Source organism: Myotis lucifugus, unplaced genomic scaffold (genome assembly GCF_000147115.1).
Source record: "Myotis lucifugus unplaced genomic scaffold, Myoluc2.0 scaffold_8, whole genome shotgun sequence".
Classification (NCBI taxonomy): Eukaryota; Metazoa; Chordata; class Mammalia; order Chiroptera; family Vespertilionidae; genus Myotis; species Myotis lucifugus.
Window position 1 is genome coordinate 14,075,318 of NW_005871056.1, and position 21,336 is coordinate 14,096,653.

The 21,336-nt window shown below is 39.0% G+C and overlaps 1 protein-coding gene across 2 annotated transcripts in view; it reads right to left on the reverse strand.

Annotated features, from left to right (window-relative positions):
• Positions 1 to 21,336, reverse strand: part of ATG7 (autophagy related 7) — a 228,795-nt gene that overhangs the window by 147,612 nt on the left and 59,847 nt on the right. For both annotated transcript variants that reach the window (XM_006083835.3, XM_023749659.1), the window contains exons 12-16: positions 19,369 to 19,527; positions 11,922 to 12,116; positions 10,498 to 10,698; positions 9,422 to 9,537; positions 4,843 to 4,918 (exon numbers count right to left, since the gene is read on the reverse strand). In XM_006083835.3, the coding sequence (XP_006083897.1) occupies positions 4,843 to 4,918; positions 9,422 to 9,537; positions 10,498 to 10,698; positions 11,922 to 12,116; positions 19,369 to 19,527 (747 nt within the window). The remainder of the gene's footprint in view (positions 1 to 4,842; positions 4,919 to 9,421; positions 9,538 to 10,497; positions 10,699 to 11,921; positions 12,117 to 19,368; positions 19,528 to 21,336) is intronic.

Sequence of the window (21,336 nt, forward strand, 5' to 3'; positions counted from 1 at the left end):
ACTGTGCTCGCCAGCTGTGAGCCCAGCTTGTGGCTGAGCGGCGCTTCATAGCAACCTGTCCTTCCGCCATTCAGTTGATTTGCATATTATCCTTTTATTACATAGGATTATCCCCATTTTACTGATGTAAGATATGAAGTTCAGAGAGGTCACACAAAGACAAGTGGCAAGAGCTGCTTCAAATCCTTTTGTAAAATGAGCTAATGAATGAATGGGTGAAAATAAAATTAAGAGGCAAAGTTGGGATTCTAATCAGATCTGGATGATCATACATAGCCTTCTGACTGGCTTGCATGTGGGACCTCTCAAACAGGACAGCCTCATCAGGGAGCAGAACTCCTGGGGCATAAGTAACATCCTTCAACTGATAAAGTTATACCCAACTTCTCTTGGGACGAGATGCTACCTGAGATGCTTCTGAACTCTGACACTATCTGTATTTTATCCTCTCCTTTGTGTACCAAGGAAAGGGAATCCCCCTCTCTTATTCTAGGGTCTCACACAGGAAGCCCAGATATTGCTGGTCTTGTACCCACATCCTCATTCAGGTGCCACCCCACTGGAACAGATTCCACCACATCCAAATGGGTACATCTAACACCTCAGATGACTCCAAAAGTAAATGGAACTAAACACTGGGTGATCCTGTGCCAATTACTTAACCTCTCTGAACTGAGTGGTGTTGGCACAGAGTCAGTGTTTGGGGATCATTTGTAGAAGGGATTGAATGGAGGGAGGGAGGATGAGTAGGTTATAAACCACAACAGCTGATATGGTGAAACAGCAGGCATTTGGACTGTCCACTTTTCTTGCCATTTCCAGTCATCAATCTGAGGGGTATAGAACCAGAAGAGGGAGGAGATTCCTTTTCTTGGGCTATAACTCAGGAAATATGCTCTTATCACTTACGTTTTTAACCTTCTTTCTCAGTAGGCAATCTGCCCATATCCCTAAACACACACTGAGATAAGCATTTCTTGAGCACAGTAAAGAGACCTTATTAAAAGATAAAGGCCTGAGGATTTGTGGGGCACAGCCTCTGCAGAGAGGTCAAATAACTAGTCCAAGGCCTGGCTAGAGAGACCAAGCTCTATCTCAGCATTTGCCTCCTTAGAGATTTCCCAGGCCAGGTCCCTCCCAGGGTCCTGTCCTAGTTTGGGCTTTGTTCTACTTTTCTGAAAGTAACTAAAAGCAAGAATTCAAGAGCCTGAGAGAATCATGGGGTTGGCAAGTCCAAACCCCAAGGAAGAACATACACATTCAGGGTCTTTATTCATCAGTACTTGAGAACCAAGAGTGCATTCACCCAAAGACAAAAGACGTGCACTGCCTAGTCCACAAATGGGATAAGACCAGGACTGCAATATTAATGACCAGGGTGTTTGAATGACTGTTGCATTGCCACCTTGTTATTCATTCGTTAATGGATGTCCAGCCAAATGATCAGCAGCTTCATAAGGGGCTAATTTCTGTCACACTCAGAATCTCTCGCCAGCATGCAAATCAACTTCCTGGAGGTATCAGGAGTGGCTTATCCATTTTATAGCTCCTGAACTGTGCCTCTCACCAAAGAACTAAGAAAAAGAGTCTGGCCTCACAGTACTCAGCCACCACCCCACGAGCCAGGAAAAGACCTTTTTAAAAAAAATAAAATATCCCACTTGATGGGCCACAGAGGGAATAATACTATGCTACAATCTACAATGAAAAAGTTCTCTCTAGAAAAGAATTCAGATTCCAAAGAGTATATACTATATGATTTCACTTATAGAAAGTCCAAAATTAGACAAAAGTCTCCCATGGTGTGGAGTTAAGAGATGCTTGCCTCTGTGTAGGAAGGAGGCACTAATAATAAGAAGCACGAGAGGGGCTTGGGAATGCCTGATAACCTTTTATTTTTATCTGTCTGCTGGGTGCATGAGTGTGTTTGCTTTATAATAAAGCTGTAAACGTAAGGATTTGTGTGATTCTCTATGTCTTTTATACATCAATAAAATGACAAATTAAAAAATCACTCTTTGTAGACAGAAAGTGGCTTATACTTACTGCTGCCTGCTTACAGAATCCCATTCATGTACACTGTGCCAGAGACTTTAAAAAAGAACAAACCCATAAGCCTATTTTCTCACCTTCAAATGGTTTTTTCACGGTTTTTAAATTGAGTAAGGGGGCTTTTTTTTTTTCCCCCAGGTTGACTATCATTGAATTTCAAGGCCTAATCAAGCCTCTTTTTGCACTTGGTCAATCTTTGGATGGGCTAAATTCTGGCTATGGTCCCACAGAGAGATCAACAAAGTAATCTTTAAGCCTCCCAGGACAGGGGCGGAGGAGAGCAGACACAATGAGTGCAGGCTACTTAGGCATCTTCCCCCAGATTACACAATGAGTTTCTGGTGGGGGGCCCTGTGATGCTCTGTCCAAGGACTATCACTTTCCTACTATAGCTCCTTCCACAGGGTCAACTAATAAACACTCTCCTTTGGGAATTGAGGAAAATGAGCCCAGGAAACATCACTGGTCATTCTCTGTATAAAGCACACAAAGCGGCTGACAGGATTCTTCTCCGACAGGAAACCATTAGTCTCGTAGAGCCAGGAAGAGGATGAGGGAAATGCTGAGTCTGCAACAGGGCATTGCAACATAGCCCCGTGCTTTTGTGGAAAGGATGTTCTCCTAACCCAAACACAGCTGCATAAATGAACTCCACTTAAGAACACACACAAAAGAAATGTAAAGCCTATAAATAGGGAACACACAACCCTGCTTAATAATTTTCAAGTTCTTTCTCCACTTTCTTTTTTAGAAAGTAGCTAAAAATAAAGGCTCACAATTTGAAATAATGTAAACAAGTAATCTCTCTCTCTCTCTCTCTCTCTCTCTCTCACACACACACACACACACACACACACACACACACACACACTGGGCTTTCCCCATATATGGCTGCGTTATTCTTTAGCCTTTGAAAAGGCCAAATGAAGAGATGGCCAACAACCAAAATAATCCTGCAGATATTTGAAAATCAAGAGAAAGAACTAGAAGAGTTGATGAATGACAAACAATTGCAAGGCTCAATGGGAGTAAATAAAACTGAGAGGGATTAGTTGCCATAGTACTTTAAAAACATGGGCACATGCATTTTGACACTGGACCTCTTCTATAAAGAGACTGTTTTGCCCTCTGGCCTCAGCACTGAGAAAACTACAACTGTGGTAATTTAACATAAAGGACTTAAAGAAGGAAACCAGTGCAGGGGCATGACTGAAAACTTAATTAAGGCCCTTTTCAGTATGCAATCTCTAACGGATTTGAGGGCACATCTCAAGGTCAGAAGAAAGAGAAGGAGACATGAAAAAGAGGAGAGCGTGGGGATTCGAATGAGATAGGATAGTGTGAGGAGCAGAGGTTGGCTCTGGAAGACCGCTTCCTCATGATGGAAAGTTATTATGATGTCTGTTGGGTCCTATGGAAATGTTTCCGTAGAAAAGATTAACACATTCATGTCAAATAAATGCCACCTTTGTGAGGCAGGGTGGAGAGGTCACATTGCACAGTGTCTTATGGTTTACAAAGCCTTGTTATAGACAATCCTGGACACAAGGTAAAGCACCTGCTTTTACTGATATGAAAACTGAGGCTCAGGGATGGTTAGGAAACTAACACAGGTCTATAGAGGGTGACCTCATGCAGGAGGGCTGCAGTAGTGATTTGAAGCTAACTCTTCCAATGTGCAGGTCAGGGCTCTTTGCTCTTTCCACTCACAAAATCTCGGAAAGAGCACTGGTCAGAGTGCCAAGTGTAGGTCTGGATTGCAGCTTGTCCACTATCTCACTCTATGACTGTGGACAAGTAATTTTCCCTCTCCGATTCTCATCTTTAACTGGAAAATGATAGGGCTGTCCCAGATGAGAGGAGGTGAGCAGAGGGGACGCAGAGAGAGAGATAGACCCTGCTCCCTGTACAGATCTGTGAGTCCTCGAAAATTCTCAGACAAGACTCTCAGACACTATCACCGCTTTATGCACAAAGACAGCCTGCCTGTTATACACTGACTGCACACATGAAACCTAGAGAAATGATTTTCAAAACTTAAGACTAGAAAACCTCTTCATTCCTCCAAACATAGAATAAGAGAATTACTGAAAAGGCAAGATGAATTCTAAATTTTAATTCCACTACTTTTTTTCTTTTTTGCTCTCAGTGGACCTTTCTTAGGATGCTTCAGATTCTTTTCCTGAAAATACACCTCACTTTTTGCTGATGCTGCACATTTCCTAAACATGCCTATAAAAGCTTTGTATTTGGCTAGGGAGTTAATAATAATAACAAACAACAGCAACAAACATAGCAGGCATATTTATTGAGGGGCTGTGACAGGCACTCACTGTTGCTGAGCCCTTTCTATGTATCATCCTTTATCTCTATAATGAGGTAGATACTACTGTCTCCATTTTATAGATAAGAAAACTAAGGCTCACAGAAGTTTAGTGACTTGACCAAGGAAGACCATCTTAATAACTGCAGGGCTATTATTTAAACCTCTGTCTGGCTGATTCCAAAGCCCGTTTTCTTTTTCTCCTCTATTATGAGACTGCTAGTCAACATGCTAAATGCACCAAAGACTCTGGTAATGCTGCTTGTTCATGATTTCATTTTGTCACCATCTGCAGAATGGGATACTTTCCTAGTGGTCATAAAGCACTCTCGCTGAAATCCCAGGGAAGTTGGAGGGTAAGTAGGGTGAAGAAGAGATGGATTGGGCTGATGACATGTAAAGTGACCCTAAATACTTTCCCCCTGGGATCAGGTCCAGAATTGTGATTTCATTTCCAAATCACTAACCTGGTGAGGTACAAGCCCGAGAGAGGTTGGAGGCTCGTTCATGCGGTCGTCACTGCTGCTGGCAATGGCGTAGCCCCTGAGAAAAGGAAATGATTAGAGCAGCTCATTTAGTAAAGGTTTATGTTTAACACATGTGAGGGTGATCTGGAGGCAGTCCATGTAAGATTTGTAAGGATAACCAAAAGCCCCTTGCTGGGCAGCATAGAACTGATTTCCCTTGCAGGGAAGGCAGAACAGTACTAAAAAATGCTTGAGTTTTGGAATCAGAAAGACCAGAAGTTTGTTTAACTTCTCTGTGTTTCAGGTCTATCACCTATAAAACAGGAATAATATGGTTGTGAGAAATAAATGAGAAATAAGTCAGATAAATTGCTGAGCACAATCTTTGGTTACGATATCTTGCTTGAGACAGTCTTATAAAACACCATAGCACATTTTCATCTTGGAATTTGAAATGAAAAACTTTCCAACCATAAGTTCTTGAGCTGATGTAAATGCTACCAAAATGAAGGAAGGAGAAAGAAGAGTGAGGAACTAATTGGGCAGGAGAATGAGTACATTTCTTCCTGAACAATGATGTGTTTGCTTACAGCACAGAAGACATGCAACACAGGACCTGGTTTCAGCCCACAACCAGTGAACACACGGCAGACAGAGGGGTCAGTGTCAGGAAATCCTAGAATCAGCTCTCCAAGATTTTCTCCCAGATACTTCCTGTCAGGAAGCCACTTCTTTCTCTTTAAAATTAATTTTTAAAATTAATTCAATTTTGCCTCACTTTTATTACAAGGTGAATTAATTTATTGTTAAGTCATAAAGTAAGATCTTGCTTGGAGAAGGTAGAGGTCCAGATTACAATTGTACTAATTTTTGTATCTTTAATATAAATTATATACAATGTGTTAAACATATTGACTAAAAGGCCCAAGGTCAAACTGAAACAAAGAATACCAACCCGCTCATCTATTTCCTCTTATATGTAAACCTAGAGAGCTACCAAGGTATGGAAGAATTGCAGCGCCAAGATCTGCAAGAGGAGAGAAGCCCATAGAAGTAAACCAAGTATTTGCAAGAGAAGCTTTTTTCCATAAAGTGTCCGCCAACCTCAAAAAATGGTTGGTAGGCAAGGATCAGAAGCTGAACAGAGATACTGACAGACTCATGGGGCTAGAGCAGGGGTGGGCAAACTTTTTGACTCGAGGGCCACAATGGGTTCTTAAACTGGACTGGAGGGCCGGAACAAAAGCATGGATGGAGTGTTTGTGTGAACTAATATAAATTCAAAGTAAACATCATTACATAAAACGGTACAGTCTTTTTTTTTTTTTAGTTTTATTCATTTCAAACGGGCTGGATCCGGCCCGCGGGCCGTGGTTTGCCCACGGTTGGGCTAGAGGGAAAACTACAGTTTGAGGTCTGCCAAAAAGGAGGAACCATGGAAAATATCCTGAGCTTTGAGCTGGGGCTATATCCTCAGAGCAAAGGTGAACCAGAAATAGACAAATCCTAATTATATTTAGGAATTCTAGGACTGATAATCCACTTGGCCTACCAGTCTGCCAGAAGGAAATGTAAATCACATAATCTCTATAAATGTTCATATATGGTATAATGTCCAGTACTCAAGCAAAAATAACCAAGCAGCCCGGCTGGTGTGGCTCAGTAGTTGAGCATCGACTCATGTACCAGGAAGTCGCTGGTTCGATTCCCGATCAGGGCACATGCCCAGGTTGCAGCTCGATCCCTGGTAGAATGCGTGCAGGAGGCAGCTGATTGATGTTTCTATCTCTCTCTCTCTCCCTTCCTCTCTCTGTAAAAAAAATAAAAATAAATAACCAACCAGATTCAAGGAAGTGAGACATTTAAATACTAATTGGACATGTGATGTTATTAAGAAATTGCCTTTAATTTTTTTATATGTAAAAACAGTGACATAGCCCTAGTCGGTTTGGTTCAGTGGATAGAGCGTCGGCCTGTGGACTGAAGGGTCTCAGGTTCAATTCCGGTCAAGGGCACATGCCTTGGTTGCGGGCTCGAACCCCAGTAGGGGCATGCAGGAAGCAGCTGATCAATGATTCTGTCATCATTGATGTTTCAATCTCTTTCTCCCTTCCTCTCTGAAATCAATAAAAATATATTTCAAAAAATAAAATAAAATAAAAACAGTGACATATATACTGAAAAGATATATTTTTCTGAATAAAATGCTATGTCTTGGATTTGTTTTAAAATAAGCCAGTCAGAGGAGGAGAAAACATGGAGAGCAGCACAGGTAAATAATGACTGGCCATGTGTTCGTAATTATTGAAGCTGGGTGGTGTATACTAGGGGTTTATTATTTATGTATATATCTTCTTTCATATGTTTGAATTTTCCATAATAAAAAGGTTTTCTTAAACACACACACACACACACACACACACACACACACACACACAACTAAAACACCGGGTTTATGAGGAGACAATACATAACCAAAAGCCAAAGAAAACAATAGACCACAGGAAAAGACCCTTAGGAGATCCAGATAAGAGAGACATCTGATAAGAACTTAAAAGAAAAACACAGTTAAATGTTATCAAGGAATGAAAAAGACCAAAATCACAACTTTAGCAGAGAACAGGAAATGTGTAAAATAAGATAAAGTTGAAATTCTGGAAATAAAACATTTAATAATGAAATTAAAACCCAGTGGATGGTTTTAACATACATTAGAAACAGAAAAAAAGTGAGTTAGTAAATTGGAAGATAAGCCAGACCAAAGCAAAGAAAGACAAAGTGATGGAAAATACAGAAAAGAGCATAGATGATTCTAACTGACATGCCATTGGAGACTCAAAAGGAAAGAAGCATGAGAGAAGGGGCAGAAGAATATTTTAACAGATAATGGCTGAGAATTTTCCACAACAGATGAAAAACATCAAGACATGGATTCAAGAAGCAATAGAAAACACAATCAGAATAAATACAGTAGGTATATCACAGTCCAACTTCTGAAATCCAATAATAATGAGAAAAGCTTAAGAACAACTGGGGGGAGGGGAAGAGGAAGAAAAACAAATTGTATCAAAGGATCAGCAATAGGATAAACTCCTAATTCTGCAACAAAGAAAAAGGTAATCAGAGACAATAGGATATACTTTCCACGTGTTGAATTCCAATCTAGAATTCTATACACAGTAAAAATATATTTCAAACTTAAAGATAAAACAAAGACATTTTCAGATAAACAAAAACAAATTTATTTGTCACTAGCATTTGTAAAGGATAATAAAAGGTATTCTTCAGGAAGAAGGAAAATGCCCTTGGCTGGAAGCTTAAAGTCAGAGAAAGAAATTAAAAGTAACAACAAGGAAAATGTTAGTAAAACAATACCAACAATATAACAATAATAACATCTTCTGGGGATTAAAATATATACAGATTTTTTAAAAAATGAGTGTGCAGACACTGCTGGTTACCTAACCAACATCCATTCTCCACTTCTGTCTTTTTTTTTTTAATTTCTTTGATTAAGTTATTATATATGTGTCCTTATCCCCACATCTCCACTTCTGTCTTATCACAGTTCTATTCAGAGAGGCAATGTGCCCAGCCAAGGCAACTGTCAGAGTTCCTTGTAGCTAAGAGTGAAAGGTCATGTGATACTGAAGTTAGAATCAATGGATAAGTCTTCCAGGAAAGCTCTTTAAAAAGATGGGCAAGCCTCAGGTGGGCACAACTTTTATCTTTTGTTCATTTCTTTCTTCTTCTTTTTAAAAAAATTTTTCATTTATTGATTTTAGAGTGAGAAAGGAGGGGAGAGAGAGAGCGACGAAGGGGGCGGAGAAAGAGGAGAAAAACATCAATTTGTTGTTCGACTTGTTTATGCATTCATTGGTCAATTCTTGTATGTGCCCTGACGGGGATCAAACTCGCAACCTTAGTGTATTGTGATGACACTCTAACCAACTGAGCTACCCGGCCAGTGCCTTTCTTCTTAACTATAACACAGAAGCAATATTGAAGGCAGAGCAGCCATTTTTTTTTTACTACAAAGTGACAAGCATAAGAAAGAAAGAAAAGAGTGGCTTAGTGAATGACAAGAAGGAACTCGAGTACCTGACAGCATAATAGAGCCTTTGTACCAGCCCTGGACTGCCTTCCTCTGAGCTTCTTGCTGCATAAGAAAAATAAAGCCCTGTTTGGCTAAGTCGCTGAAGATGGATCTCTGTAATATACAGTCAAATACAATTTCTATCCTATGTGATATACATGTTCAGGGCTAAGGAGATAAAAGTTACTAATAAAATAAAAGCATGAAAGTCCTAAGGCCTGTACCAAAATTTTTATTCTTCTGTATCAAGAGTCACCAAAGTGAACTAGGAGAGTTTAAATCCAAAAGGATGTAGAGATGTAGCCCCAAAGATTGCATGACAAGTTCTTCCCAGCCAAAGAATCACACCAGGTTTTTTTTAAGTCTTATTTTTTTGAGAACAGAAAGAGCAACACACATCTCAGAAGAGTCAGGCTGAGAAAAGGCCAAGGAGACACAAAAACTTTCTTTGTTTAAATACCCATCTCTAAATAGCCAACTCACCCTTCTGGATGCTGCAAAACAGAAACCATCAATTCCACTGCCAGGGCTCCTGCAATCATGGCCAGTCCTGGACGACTCACAGTGCACTGCTGATCCAAGGTCCGGTCTCTGGTTGACTACAGAGAGACAATCATTGACATGTGCTGAAAGGTCTATTCCACTCAACTCTGGCTGTCTGAAGCATGAAACTCCTCCATGATAAACTTATACAACATAACCACATGCTCACTGTTGGCAAAGAACATTCAGCCTCAAATAATATAATTTCTTTTCTTTTTTTAATATTTTAAAAAATATTTTTATTGATTTCAAAGAGGAAGGGAAAGGGAGACAGAAAAACATCAATAATGAGAGAGAATCATTGATTGGCTGCTTCCTGCACACTCCTCACTGGGTTTTTAGCCCACAACCCAAGCATATGTCCTGACTGGGAATCGAACTGTGACCTCCTAGTTCATAGGCTGATGTTCAACTACTGAGCCACACTGGCCAGGCACCAGTTGAAATTGAATTTTAAATAAACAATGAATACTTTTTTAGTATGAGCAGATCTTGGGACATACTTATACTATAATATTATTCATTATTTACCTGCAATTAAAAGTGAACAGGGAATCTGTATTTTCCCTTGCTAAATATGATCAGCTATGAGCCATAGCCCCATTCTGCAGAAGCACATGTAGCCTAAAAGACTTATTTTGGAACTACCCCATTAGGCAGTGTCCAAGCCAGAACTAAAATCTGGGTCTTACTCCCCATTTAATGCTCTCTTCAGTAAGATACACACAAGAGACAGTGCTGAGCAATGACAGGGACTGGTCCATCCTACATTTCCTTGCTGGGCTTTGCACAAAAATGGTTTGTCACTGCATTTTTATTGGTGAAGAGGGAACAGCTGTACACAGATGATGATGTCAATGAGGCTCACAGTGGGATAATGCCACCCCCTAAACTGAAGAATTCTTCTCTTTATTAAAAGACAATATTTAAATAGTCATAAAAAGTCATGAGTCTCTTTAGCCTAATGGACAAGACAGTTATAGGAAATATTTGGAAACACAAAGAAATTCACTTACATCTCCGGGGGCCACCACATCATTGCAGAAATAGCAGCCAAGTTTGTAACCAGGGATGTTGGCAAAAAGCGATGAGCCAAGGTCTGCAGGTGCCACAGGGTGGCTGGGACACAAGTCTCCGGCACCCTGATGCTTAGGTTTCTTCAGACCATGTCTCATGACAACAAATGTGTCAAAGCCCAGGGCAGCATTGATGACCAGCTGTCAGGAATAAAAGACTAGAATTAGGAGACATATATTTTAAAACGTGGCTAATTTCATATTTGGTCAACTTTTAAAATTTATTTTGTTAAGTATCTGCATATGAGTTTAATTAGATACTAGAAGATAATGTTGGTAAAAGTTACCCAACACTGAGGGCTTATTAAATCAAAAGATTTGACAGTGATTAACATAAATTTTCTCTTTTAGTTTCATTTAAAACTCCCAGCGAACATTTTCTATTTAAAGATGAGGATATTGAAAGTCAGAGAGGTTACCTCTATAATTTACTCAAGGTGACTTAGCTGGTAAAAGGTAGGTGTATAAAACCACATTTTGATATTTCCTAAACACCTTCTTTCCACAATTATGCTATGGTCTGTCATGTCTACATAGATTCTCCTCATAGCAGCTTTGAGATATAATTTATATACTATACAATTCACCATTCACATAGATTTTTAAAAACAGCTTTTATTTTTACTTATATTATGAGAACTTCTCTTAGTTGTAATTTAGTTTATTCTCCCAAATTTCTGGTTATATAGAAAGTTAGAAAAGTATAGAAAAACCACACCAGAAAAGAAAACAAAAACAATCTTACAGCTAAAACAGTTACTATAATAATTTGGGGGATTTCTTCCTATTATTTTTCCTTTTATCTCCCATTCTCTTTCTCTCCCTTCCTCCCTTCTTCTTGCTTCCTCCCCCCTTATAAACAGACATAGATATAAACATTTATCTATAAGCATAATTGATATAAAATATATATAGTATTTTATCTTGCTTATTTAACATAATGTAGTATTTTCCATGTTATTAAAATTCATTGAAAACATAACCATGAATGGTTGCATATTACTCCATCACATGTATGCACCATAATTTATTTAACCATCAAAATAAATGAATGTGTCACTGACCAAATAGTAGTGAATAAGACAGTCTTGCCCTCTTGGAGCTTACATTTTAGTGTGAGTACCCCTTCTAATATAGAGTAGCTCAAAGGGCTATGAAAATTAAACAGTGAAGGATAACTATTATGCTGGATGATGGTTGTGAGGCAGATAATCTGCAGTGGAAGCCCTTTTGCACCGTGTCAGTAGTACACACAAAGCACATGTCTTTTCTGGAGGGAGGGTGAACTGGGGACTTCTCCCTCTACGATGATGGTGCATTAAATCACAACCAGAGACAAAAGCCCCAGGATACACACACTTTACCTTTCTCTTGCTCGCAGCAATGACGGCAGGAAGCCACCGGCTCTCCCTGGTGTCCATCAACAGAAAGATAACATCATGGCTTCCGATGAGCTGCTCCAGTTGCTCCACATCCCTGCGGGCTTGCTCCAGGGTGACGCTGGAGAAGTTCACTGGATGTCCAGGCATGGGGATGCTCATGTTGAACCCTCTGGCATTCTAGGGAAACACCCAGATATATAGATGTCTGAAGCGGAAGTATAGTTGGTGTCTCAGAGCCTATGTCTCCCCACAGCTACAAGCATGTATGTATGGTCTCTTGCAACTAGAAATTTCTCCATGCATAAGTATGCTACTTTTTCCTTTTGCTATCTGTGCTGTCAAGCTTCATTACCTCTGTATCCTAGACCTGTCACCACAAGGTCCCTAAGTCTGGATAAAGCAGCAAACAGAGAAATATGGATACTAGTTTCAAAGTGGGTGGCAGGGGCACTTCCCAAATGAGGCAAGAACCCTGGATATAACTGTTTATCTTTTGCTCTTTCTTTAAATCTGAGGCCAAAAACTTCATCAAAATGCCCTCTGCCTGCACAAATCCCCTCTGCCCAGTAGAGCTGTCTCTTCTGACTCGTTTCCAGCTTGCCCTCTCTCCATTTCCTTAGGGTATAACATCTCCAAATGGGATGTTATAACAAAAATCATTTTAGTTAATAAATTCACGTAAGATCAGAATGACTGCTAGTCTTGCCTTAGTCTTCTCAGGGTTATACACATTAAAAAACACACACCTCAAACCCCAAAACTCTACTTGCTAACTTTCATCCAGAAAAATCTATAAATCTATTTATGACTGTGTAGATATTTGTTTGGAAGGTGAGGAGGTTAGGATGGGGGAGGGGGTTTGATAACAGCATGTGGTACTAAAATGAAGCCTCCTGCTCTGTCCAAAAATAGAAGTTGCCTGGCGAACTGGGCTTTCTTCAAGGGTGGGGACTCAATATTTCTCACAGGGGCTTTAACACAGTTCTGTAATTTACCATTTGCCCCCTGCTGGCCCCAGAGTGTCTTGGCAGATTAACAGTGAGACATATAGGTGCCAAAGAAGCTGGGGACATTAACTTCTCATAGAAAGAAACAGTTCTAGAATCACAAACTGCGCCCTTAATCCCCTGCATAGAGCTGGCCACAGGGAAGTTTGTGAAAACATCAGCTTTTTCATTCCTTTGCCAAAACCCCTTACCTACTAGAAAAATAGTTCAGGGGGCAGGGCAAGTAGATCCTGTTACAAAGGAAAATCTATTTTGTATACTGTAGCTATTTTTCTCCTAATCTTAAACTTTAAATCTAATCTATGGAATTCAAGAAAGGGACAATAGTGACAACAGCAACCATTTTTAAAAGAATTTAAAAAAAAAAAGTTGCTAGCAAAGCAGGAAACGACGCCAGACAGAAAGAAAGGACTTCAGAAAGAATAAATGTTCAAAACAAGTCCATTTGAACAATGAAAACACCACAAAGACAATTCTTTGGACCTCATTTGTTCATCCATTAAGTATGGTACATCTATCAAGTACTATAATAAACAATAAGAAAAGCAACAACTACAGTAAAAATGATGATGATGATGATGATGATAACTTACTGTCTTATAAGTGACAAAATATATTAAATGGTGATAACTTGGTCCAAACATGTTTTTAGGTATTTTACTGTCACCAAGAATGAAGCATAATTACTCAATACCAATTCTAACCTACTGAATAATACAGATCCTCATCCACATCACTTTGCTAACCTAAATAATTCTCTGCTTGCTAAAATTTCAGCCAATAAACCTCCTTAGGATTGGCCCTGGCTCACCATTTAGGTTTATACACCTGAGGCTGGAATTCAGCAAGTTGCAATATAGTAGGTTTCCTTCTTGGTTGCACACTAGAATCACCCAGAGAGGTTTTTGTTTGTTTTTTTAATTTTCTTTATTAAGGTATTACATATGTGTTCTTATTCCCTTATTGCCCCCCACCTCCACACCCGCTCATGCCCTCACCCCCCTGGTGTCTGTCCATTGGTTATGCTTATATGCATGCATACAAGTCCTTTGGTTGATCTTTCCCCTTTACCCCCACCTTCCCTTACCTTCCCTCTGAGGTTTGACAGTCTGATCGATGCTTCTCTGTCTCTGGATCTGTTTTTGTTCATCAGTTTATGTTGTTCATTATATTCCACAAATGAGTGAGATCATGTGATATTTATCTTTCTCTGACTGACTTATTTCACTTAGCATAATGTTCTCCAGATCCATCCATTCCTAATGCCAGGCTTTTCCCTCGACCATTTAAACTGGAATCTCTCAGCCACCAATATTTTCTAAAACTCCCCAGATGATCAATTGTGTGGCTGGGGGACAAGATATAATTTACAGATAGGGTGAAATGCACAGATCTCAAGTGTACAGTTCAGTGAGTTTTGAAAAACTGCAGATTAACCACTGTAACACACCTGTAAAGATACAGAACATGCTCTTGAGCCCCTTCCAGTCAATCCCCACTACTTTCCAACCTCACTGGGACAACCACTGTTCTGATATTTTTTTAAAATGTATTTTTCAATTATAGTTAACATGCAATATTACATTAGGTTCAGGTGTATAACTGTGATTAGATATTTATACATCTTATGAAGTGATCAACCTGATAAGTCTAGTAACCATGTGGCACCAACACAGTTGGTATAATATTACTGACTATATTCCCCATGCTGTACTTTACATCCCGTGGCTATTTATAACTGCCAATTTGTACTTCTTAATCCTTTCATTTTTTTGTCCATCCCCCTAGCCCCCTCCTCCCTGGCAACCATCAGTTCATTCTCTCTATTTATATTTGTTTATTCATTTATTTTGTTTTTTAGATTCCACATATAAGTGAAATCATATATTTGTCTTTCTCTGTCTGACTTATTTAGCATTATACCCTCTAGGTCCATCCATGTTGTCACAAATGGCAACATTTAATTCCTTTTATGGCTGAGTAATTCTCCATTGTATATATGTACCACATGTTCTTTAATCATTCATCTATCAATGGACATTTAGGTTTTTCCATATCGTGGCTATTGTAAATAATGCTGCAATGAACATAGGGGTGCATTAGTCTGACTTTTTAAACCCTAGATTGGTTTTGCCTAATCTAGAACCTCACATAAGTGGTATCCTATAGTATATCTTGTTTATGTTTGGTTTATTTCACTCAGCATAATGCTTTTGAGGTTCATTCATATTGTTAAGTATCAATAGTACATTCCTTTTTGTTGTGTGAATACACCTCAATTTGTTTATTCACTTTCTGGGTTACTTCTAAATTTTGGCTATTATGGATAAAACTATTATGGACATTTGTATGTGAGTCTTTTAGTATACAGGGGTGGGCAAAAGTAGGTTTACAGTGGTTCATATGGAAGACAATACAAATACATAATACAATAATTAATTAATTAATAATATAACTCATAACTGTAAACCTACTTTTGCCCATGCCTGTGTATATGTTTTCATTTCTCTTAAATAAATACCTAAAAGTGGAATTTTAGGGTCATTAGGTAGGTGTATGTTTAGTTCCATGAGAAACTGCCCAACTAATTTCCAAAGGCCTTGTTTTGCCAGCCAACTATGAGAGTTCTGGTTGCTCCACAGCCTGATAACACTTAGCACTGTTAATCTTCTTAATTGTAGCCATTTTATTGGGTGTGTAGTGATATATCTTTGTGGTCTTTATTCATATTTCCCAGATGACTATTAATGTTCAGCATTTGCATGTGTTCACTGCAAATTTATAAAGCTTCACTATGAAATTAGTGCCTGTCCAAGTCTTTTGCCCCTTAAAAAAATACAACAGTATGTCTGTCTTCTTATTATTGAGTAGTAGGATTTGTTTATGTATTCTGAATAAAGATGTTTGCCAAATATACATACTATGAGTACTTTCTCAGTTTTGGCCAGCCTTTTCATTCTCTTACTGGTGTCTTTTGAGAAGCAAAGCTTTAGATTTTGACCAAGTCCAAGTTATACATTTTTTCACTTATGGTCAGTATTCTGGGTCCCAAGAAATATTTGCCTATCACAAGATCACTAGTTGCTTGCTCCTAGAAGCTTTGCAGTTTTAGCTTTTATGTTTAATTCTATGGCCTTACTGGGGTGTCACCTAATGGTTTGGAGTATTCAATGAGGTCTCTTCCTTCTGGATAGATGGGAATTCAATGTCTCCCAGCCTTTTATCTCTGGCATCTCCATTCTCACAGCAGGAATGGTGGTGCTTTTTCCCAGCCTTACAGAGTCATGCCCAGAGCATGACTTGCTATTCAAGGACTCAAGATGCTATCTAGACTAGCAGTCAGCAACCGGAGGTCTGAAAGGTTGGTGACCGCTGATCTAGACCTCCTTCTCTGAACAACTCCAGAAGTCTGATATTCTGCCCCACAAATTCCAGCCACCTTAGCTGCTCTGAATTCTGATCTCAGTTTCCTCAGCTCATCCAGACCAAGAATATCCTATGATCTCTAAAATGGGCCAGGAAATGCCTTTATGCAGTAAGCTGGGACAAGCATTTATTCTTTCCCTTCTGTTTGGGATCACAGTCTTTCACTGCCTGTTGTCCATTGTCTGAAAAGAGTCATTTTATATATTCCAGGTGCATAACTGTTTATGATAGGAGAGCTAGTCCATTATCAGTTACTCGTCAGGGTTGGAAGCAGATGTTCAGAGCTGGGTTTTAAAACCTTTAGTGTGGCTCCATAATTCTAAATTTTATTGCCTTGCCTTTAAAAAAATGGTAACCTCAAATAGTTCTTTGATTTATTAAAGGTCAGATTTTTTCCTATTCAATTAATTCAACCCCCAAATTAGGCATGGTGTTTGTAGCAGAGCAGTTCTTTTCATGTCTTGTTCACCTAGGACTAGCCTATTGGCCATGACCTAGTGTAAGGAAGGAAATGAATAAATATTTGTTGAATGTAAAAACTACACTAAATCAAACATATAGAGAAAATGTTCTTTATGGGTAAGCCTGGCTAACCAATAAGTGAAATAGTTTCACAAGTATTTTTCATGAATGAATTATAGCAGTACTTTGATGGGTTGTATTTTTCATGAATGAATTATAGTAGTACTTTGATGGGTATTATCTATTACTAGAGGCCTGATGCACGAAATTTGTGCAAGGGTAGGTCCTTGCAGCTGCTGCAGCCTCACGGCCCCGCCCCCCCCCAACCCCCGCACTGGTCATTCTGGAAGGTCGGTCCACCATCCGGTCTAATTGCATATTAGCTCTTTATTATATAGGATTACTTAATAGGCATGAAGGATAAAAGTATAAGAGACCTGAACTACTGGGCTCAAGAACTTAATAATCCAGTAGGGATGGAAAAGCGGAGAAAGAGCCTTGATCCTGGTGGGCTGATGTTTTCAAGGAAAGTTGAATTTGATCGCTAAGGATGGTCTGGCTCTTGCTTTTGCCCAGCCTCTTGTCTGTCTTCCTTGACCTTTGTGCTTCAGCCACCCTGGCTTTCCTTCAGTTCCACAGAAGCACCATGCTGCTGACTACCACAAGTGTTTGCACAGATAGCTCTGCCACCATTAGTCTAGCTAACTCCACTCATCATACAAGATTTAGTTTCCTCAAGGAAGTGTAGTCTTAGTAAGGCCTTCCTCTTAAACATTCTCATGGCAACTGAGCTCCTGCTTTGGGTACTTACTACAATCATAATATTTTGTGAAATTAGTTGTTAATGCCTGTTTCCCCCACTAGATAATAAGCTCCAAATAAGGAAGAGAAAACTTTGGCTGTTTTGTTTCCTAATCCAAAGCACATAGCCTTAAATATTTTGATGAATAAGTAAGTAACAGGATAAACAAATAAATAGGGGGGGACTGAGCTGGCTCATAGACAATGGCTAGGATCTGAGCAAGCCAATATTTCAGGCAACAAATAAGTGGCAGAGCTCAGATTCAAAGCCAGATCTGTTGGGACCCCAAGGGGAGTTCATAACACTCGTCAGTGATTAGACTGGATTCTTCTTCTCAGCTATGTACTGCATCCCTCTAATAGAATTATACTTCCATGCCCTTTGCCATATGACTGCAGGACCTCCCACTAAAGGCAGAATGTACTGACCTACCCCATTGACTTTGAGTGTGGCCCTGTGAATTACTTTGGCGATGGAGATGGAGGACACGGCATATTGCTATGAGTGAGCTGAGACTTTAAGAGGTATAAGTATGGTAAGTTTTTACCAATGCTTTTACACTTCCATCTTCTTACCATAAGAAGAGCAGGATCAGATGCCTATTGCTCCTTGAGCCTAGATTTTGAAATAATGACATACAGAGAAGACTAGAATCTGATTTGAAGCTTAGAGTCCAGCCTAGCCCAGCAGCTAAACCACAGTCAACCTACACTCCTGTAAGCATGAAATAAATATTTATAATTGTAAGCTATAAAATGTTGGGATGTATGATATGCAATATTGTCACAGCAGCAACCTAACTCATAAATCTTCTTAATGACGGGGTTGTAATTTATTCTTATTTCTTTTGGCATCCAGTAACCTAGCTGGATACATAGTGGGTGCTCAATCAATACCGTTGAATTAAACCCAATAAATGACATTCCTCAGATATGCTGCTCAAGTGAACAAAGCTGTCAAAATTACTTCTAAAGCAAAGACATCTAAAATGAATGAATAATGAGTAACTAAATAGAGAAACTTTGAGTAAGTGGGCTTACTTTTTTTTTAAGCTAGGGCTGAGTCTCTTATGTCATTTTAAGTATAAACAGATGCTTCAGAGACACCTAATCTAACCTCTGTCAGGTAAATTGATTAAGCATGCAAGATGCAGAATCTCTTTTGCAGAATGATGGAAAAATCCTGATAAGATTTTGAACCAAGTGAGCTGAATGACTTGTCTCCTATTATCTGGTGTTTAAATGATCAAACTCAAAAATAAGAAGCAGCTAGAGTAAAAAGCTAAACATTTAGCTCAATCTTTCTTCTGCACAGACTTACATTCAATTTAATTTCATAATTGTGTTCTAAGTAGCTATCTGTGTATTCTGATGAAGAAGGAAAAATAGTATCCTACATCTGCCACCATAACCCCTTTGGAACAAGGCAGGATATAAAAATATACATACCCCCAGAATTCCTCAACTTAAAGTCAGATAAGGCATTGTAACTCACAAAATATTTTTTCATATATTCTTCATTTCTTTATACAATAATATATTAGGTTTTGTTTTGTCTTTTAATCCCCATCTCTGTGATGAGGAAACAGAGGCTCAGCCACATGATGAGGGCCTGGTAGTAAGTGACAGATGTCTGAATGTCTTTCACCAATACCATACCGCCTCATTCCTCAAGACTTAAACATTAAAGATATAGAAGCAACCTGTGACATTCCCAAACAGCATCAACATACCACTCCGGGGAATATTCTCTGGAGCCGGTCTGCTGCAGCCAGGGCCTTGGGCTTGCCACCTGTTAGGCAATCTTCAAATTCATAGAGAGGCTGCCTCACAGGATTGGAGTAGGAGATCTTGGCATTGTCCACAAATGTGATGTGTCTGACGCCCCACCCCTGCATGGAAACAGGATATCATGGTGTGTTTCTGGTGAACATTTCACGGGGTATCTCTCTTGAAATACCTAAAATGGGTTTGCTTTGGAGCAGCTTAGGGACCTCAAAATATAGGGAACTTCAGAAATTAAATTGTGTAAATTCAGTTTTTTATAAATAGAATATCAAATTCCTTTAAAAGATAAAATAATTATATAGCCAGTGCCTGGTTTCCTGTGTAATGAGACTAAGAAATGTCAGAGTTGCTCTAACTAATAATTCATTACTTTTGACAGTGGCACCAGAAAAAGATTTAGAGGCAAGTCTTATAAAAATTGTCTATGTTGCTATAATTAGCAATAATCCCCAATGTCGTTGCTTTCCTTTAAGGAATAATTTTGTAAGTATAAATAACAGCTCATCTTAAAACTTACTTAAAGCTTAAATTAACATTTGGGGAAAATGACTTACAAGTTATTTCCCACTAACACTGTAGAAGATTTTGTATTATTTCTCCAAGAGGCAAAAGCCTTAATAATCTGGAATATAGAGTATGATTCCAATATTCTCAGTTTTCATCTTATAAAGTCTTATAGAACCACACAACTTCAAAGTTGGATGGGATATCTAAAATTCTTAGTCTAATTACTTTGTTTTACATATATGGAAACTAAAGCCCAGAAAAGGTAAGTGACTCACCTAAAGTCATAGATGTAGTTAATGGTGGGGGGAAAATGAGATCCCTAGAGTTACAACCAAATGAAGATGCCTACTTTTTGAGGGGTGAGGTGGGGTGTGTGTATTTCAGTAGATCATAAATAAGCATAATGATTTATTTTAAGAGAAGCTCTGACAGGATTAGCCATAAACCTAAGATTCCGCTCTCTTTCCTTTCAATATCCTTCTATTAGGGACCTCGAAACTAAATTAGACTGACGATTCTAGGGGGAACAATCAATGTAGACTTAAGATTTGTTTTGGGGGTTGAGAAAGACAGGCTAGAATCCATCTTTTGAAAACCTTAGTTTAGATCAATTGTTTGTTTTGATGTCCACAGTTAACTTTTTGGTCTACTAACCCAGTTAAATAATCTACCGTGGACAGAGAATTAAGGTGTGGGAAATCCAAGTCATTTGTGCTTAGTTTGAGGATATTTATTTCTAAAGTATTTTTGCATTCTTTAAAGCAGGGGTCCTCAAACTTTTTAAACAGGGGGCCAGTTCACTGTCCCTCAGACCATTGGAGGGCCGGACTATAGTTTAAAAAAAAACTATGAACAAATTCCTATGCACACTGCACATATCTTATTTTGAAGTAAAAAAACAAAACGGGAACAAATACAATATTTGTATTTGCATGTGGCCCGCGGGCCACAGTTTGAGGACCCCTGCTTTAAAGCAACGCTGAGTGGATAGCAAGGAAGGCAGTCTGGGGACATGCTGGGCAGGGGGAAGAAAGCCAGATAAATTACAAACATGCCATGGGTTAGTCACATGCAGGTGGACTTTCACACTTAACTTCTGGCTTCCCGGAATGCTACACAGTTTAAATGGCTAATCTGCAAAGATTAAAGAAAATTACAATACTCAATGCTGGTGAGGATGTGGCAGTGAAACACCTGTTTTACTGGTTGAGAACGTAAACTGGTGTAATTTTTCTGGAAAGTAATTTGGCAATGTTTCTGGAGTCTTTAAAATGCACACATCCTTTGACCTACTTCCAGCAATCTTTCCTAGGAAATAGTCTGAAGATGTAATCACAAAGATGTTCTTAGCAACATAATTTATGGCTATGTAAAAATTTATAAAAATTTATACTTAAGTAAAATAT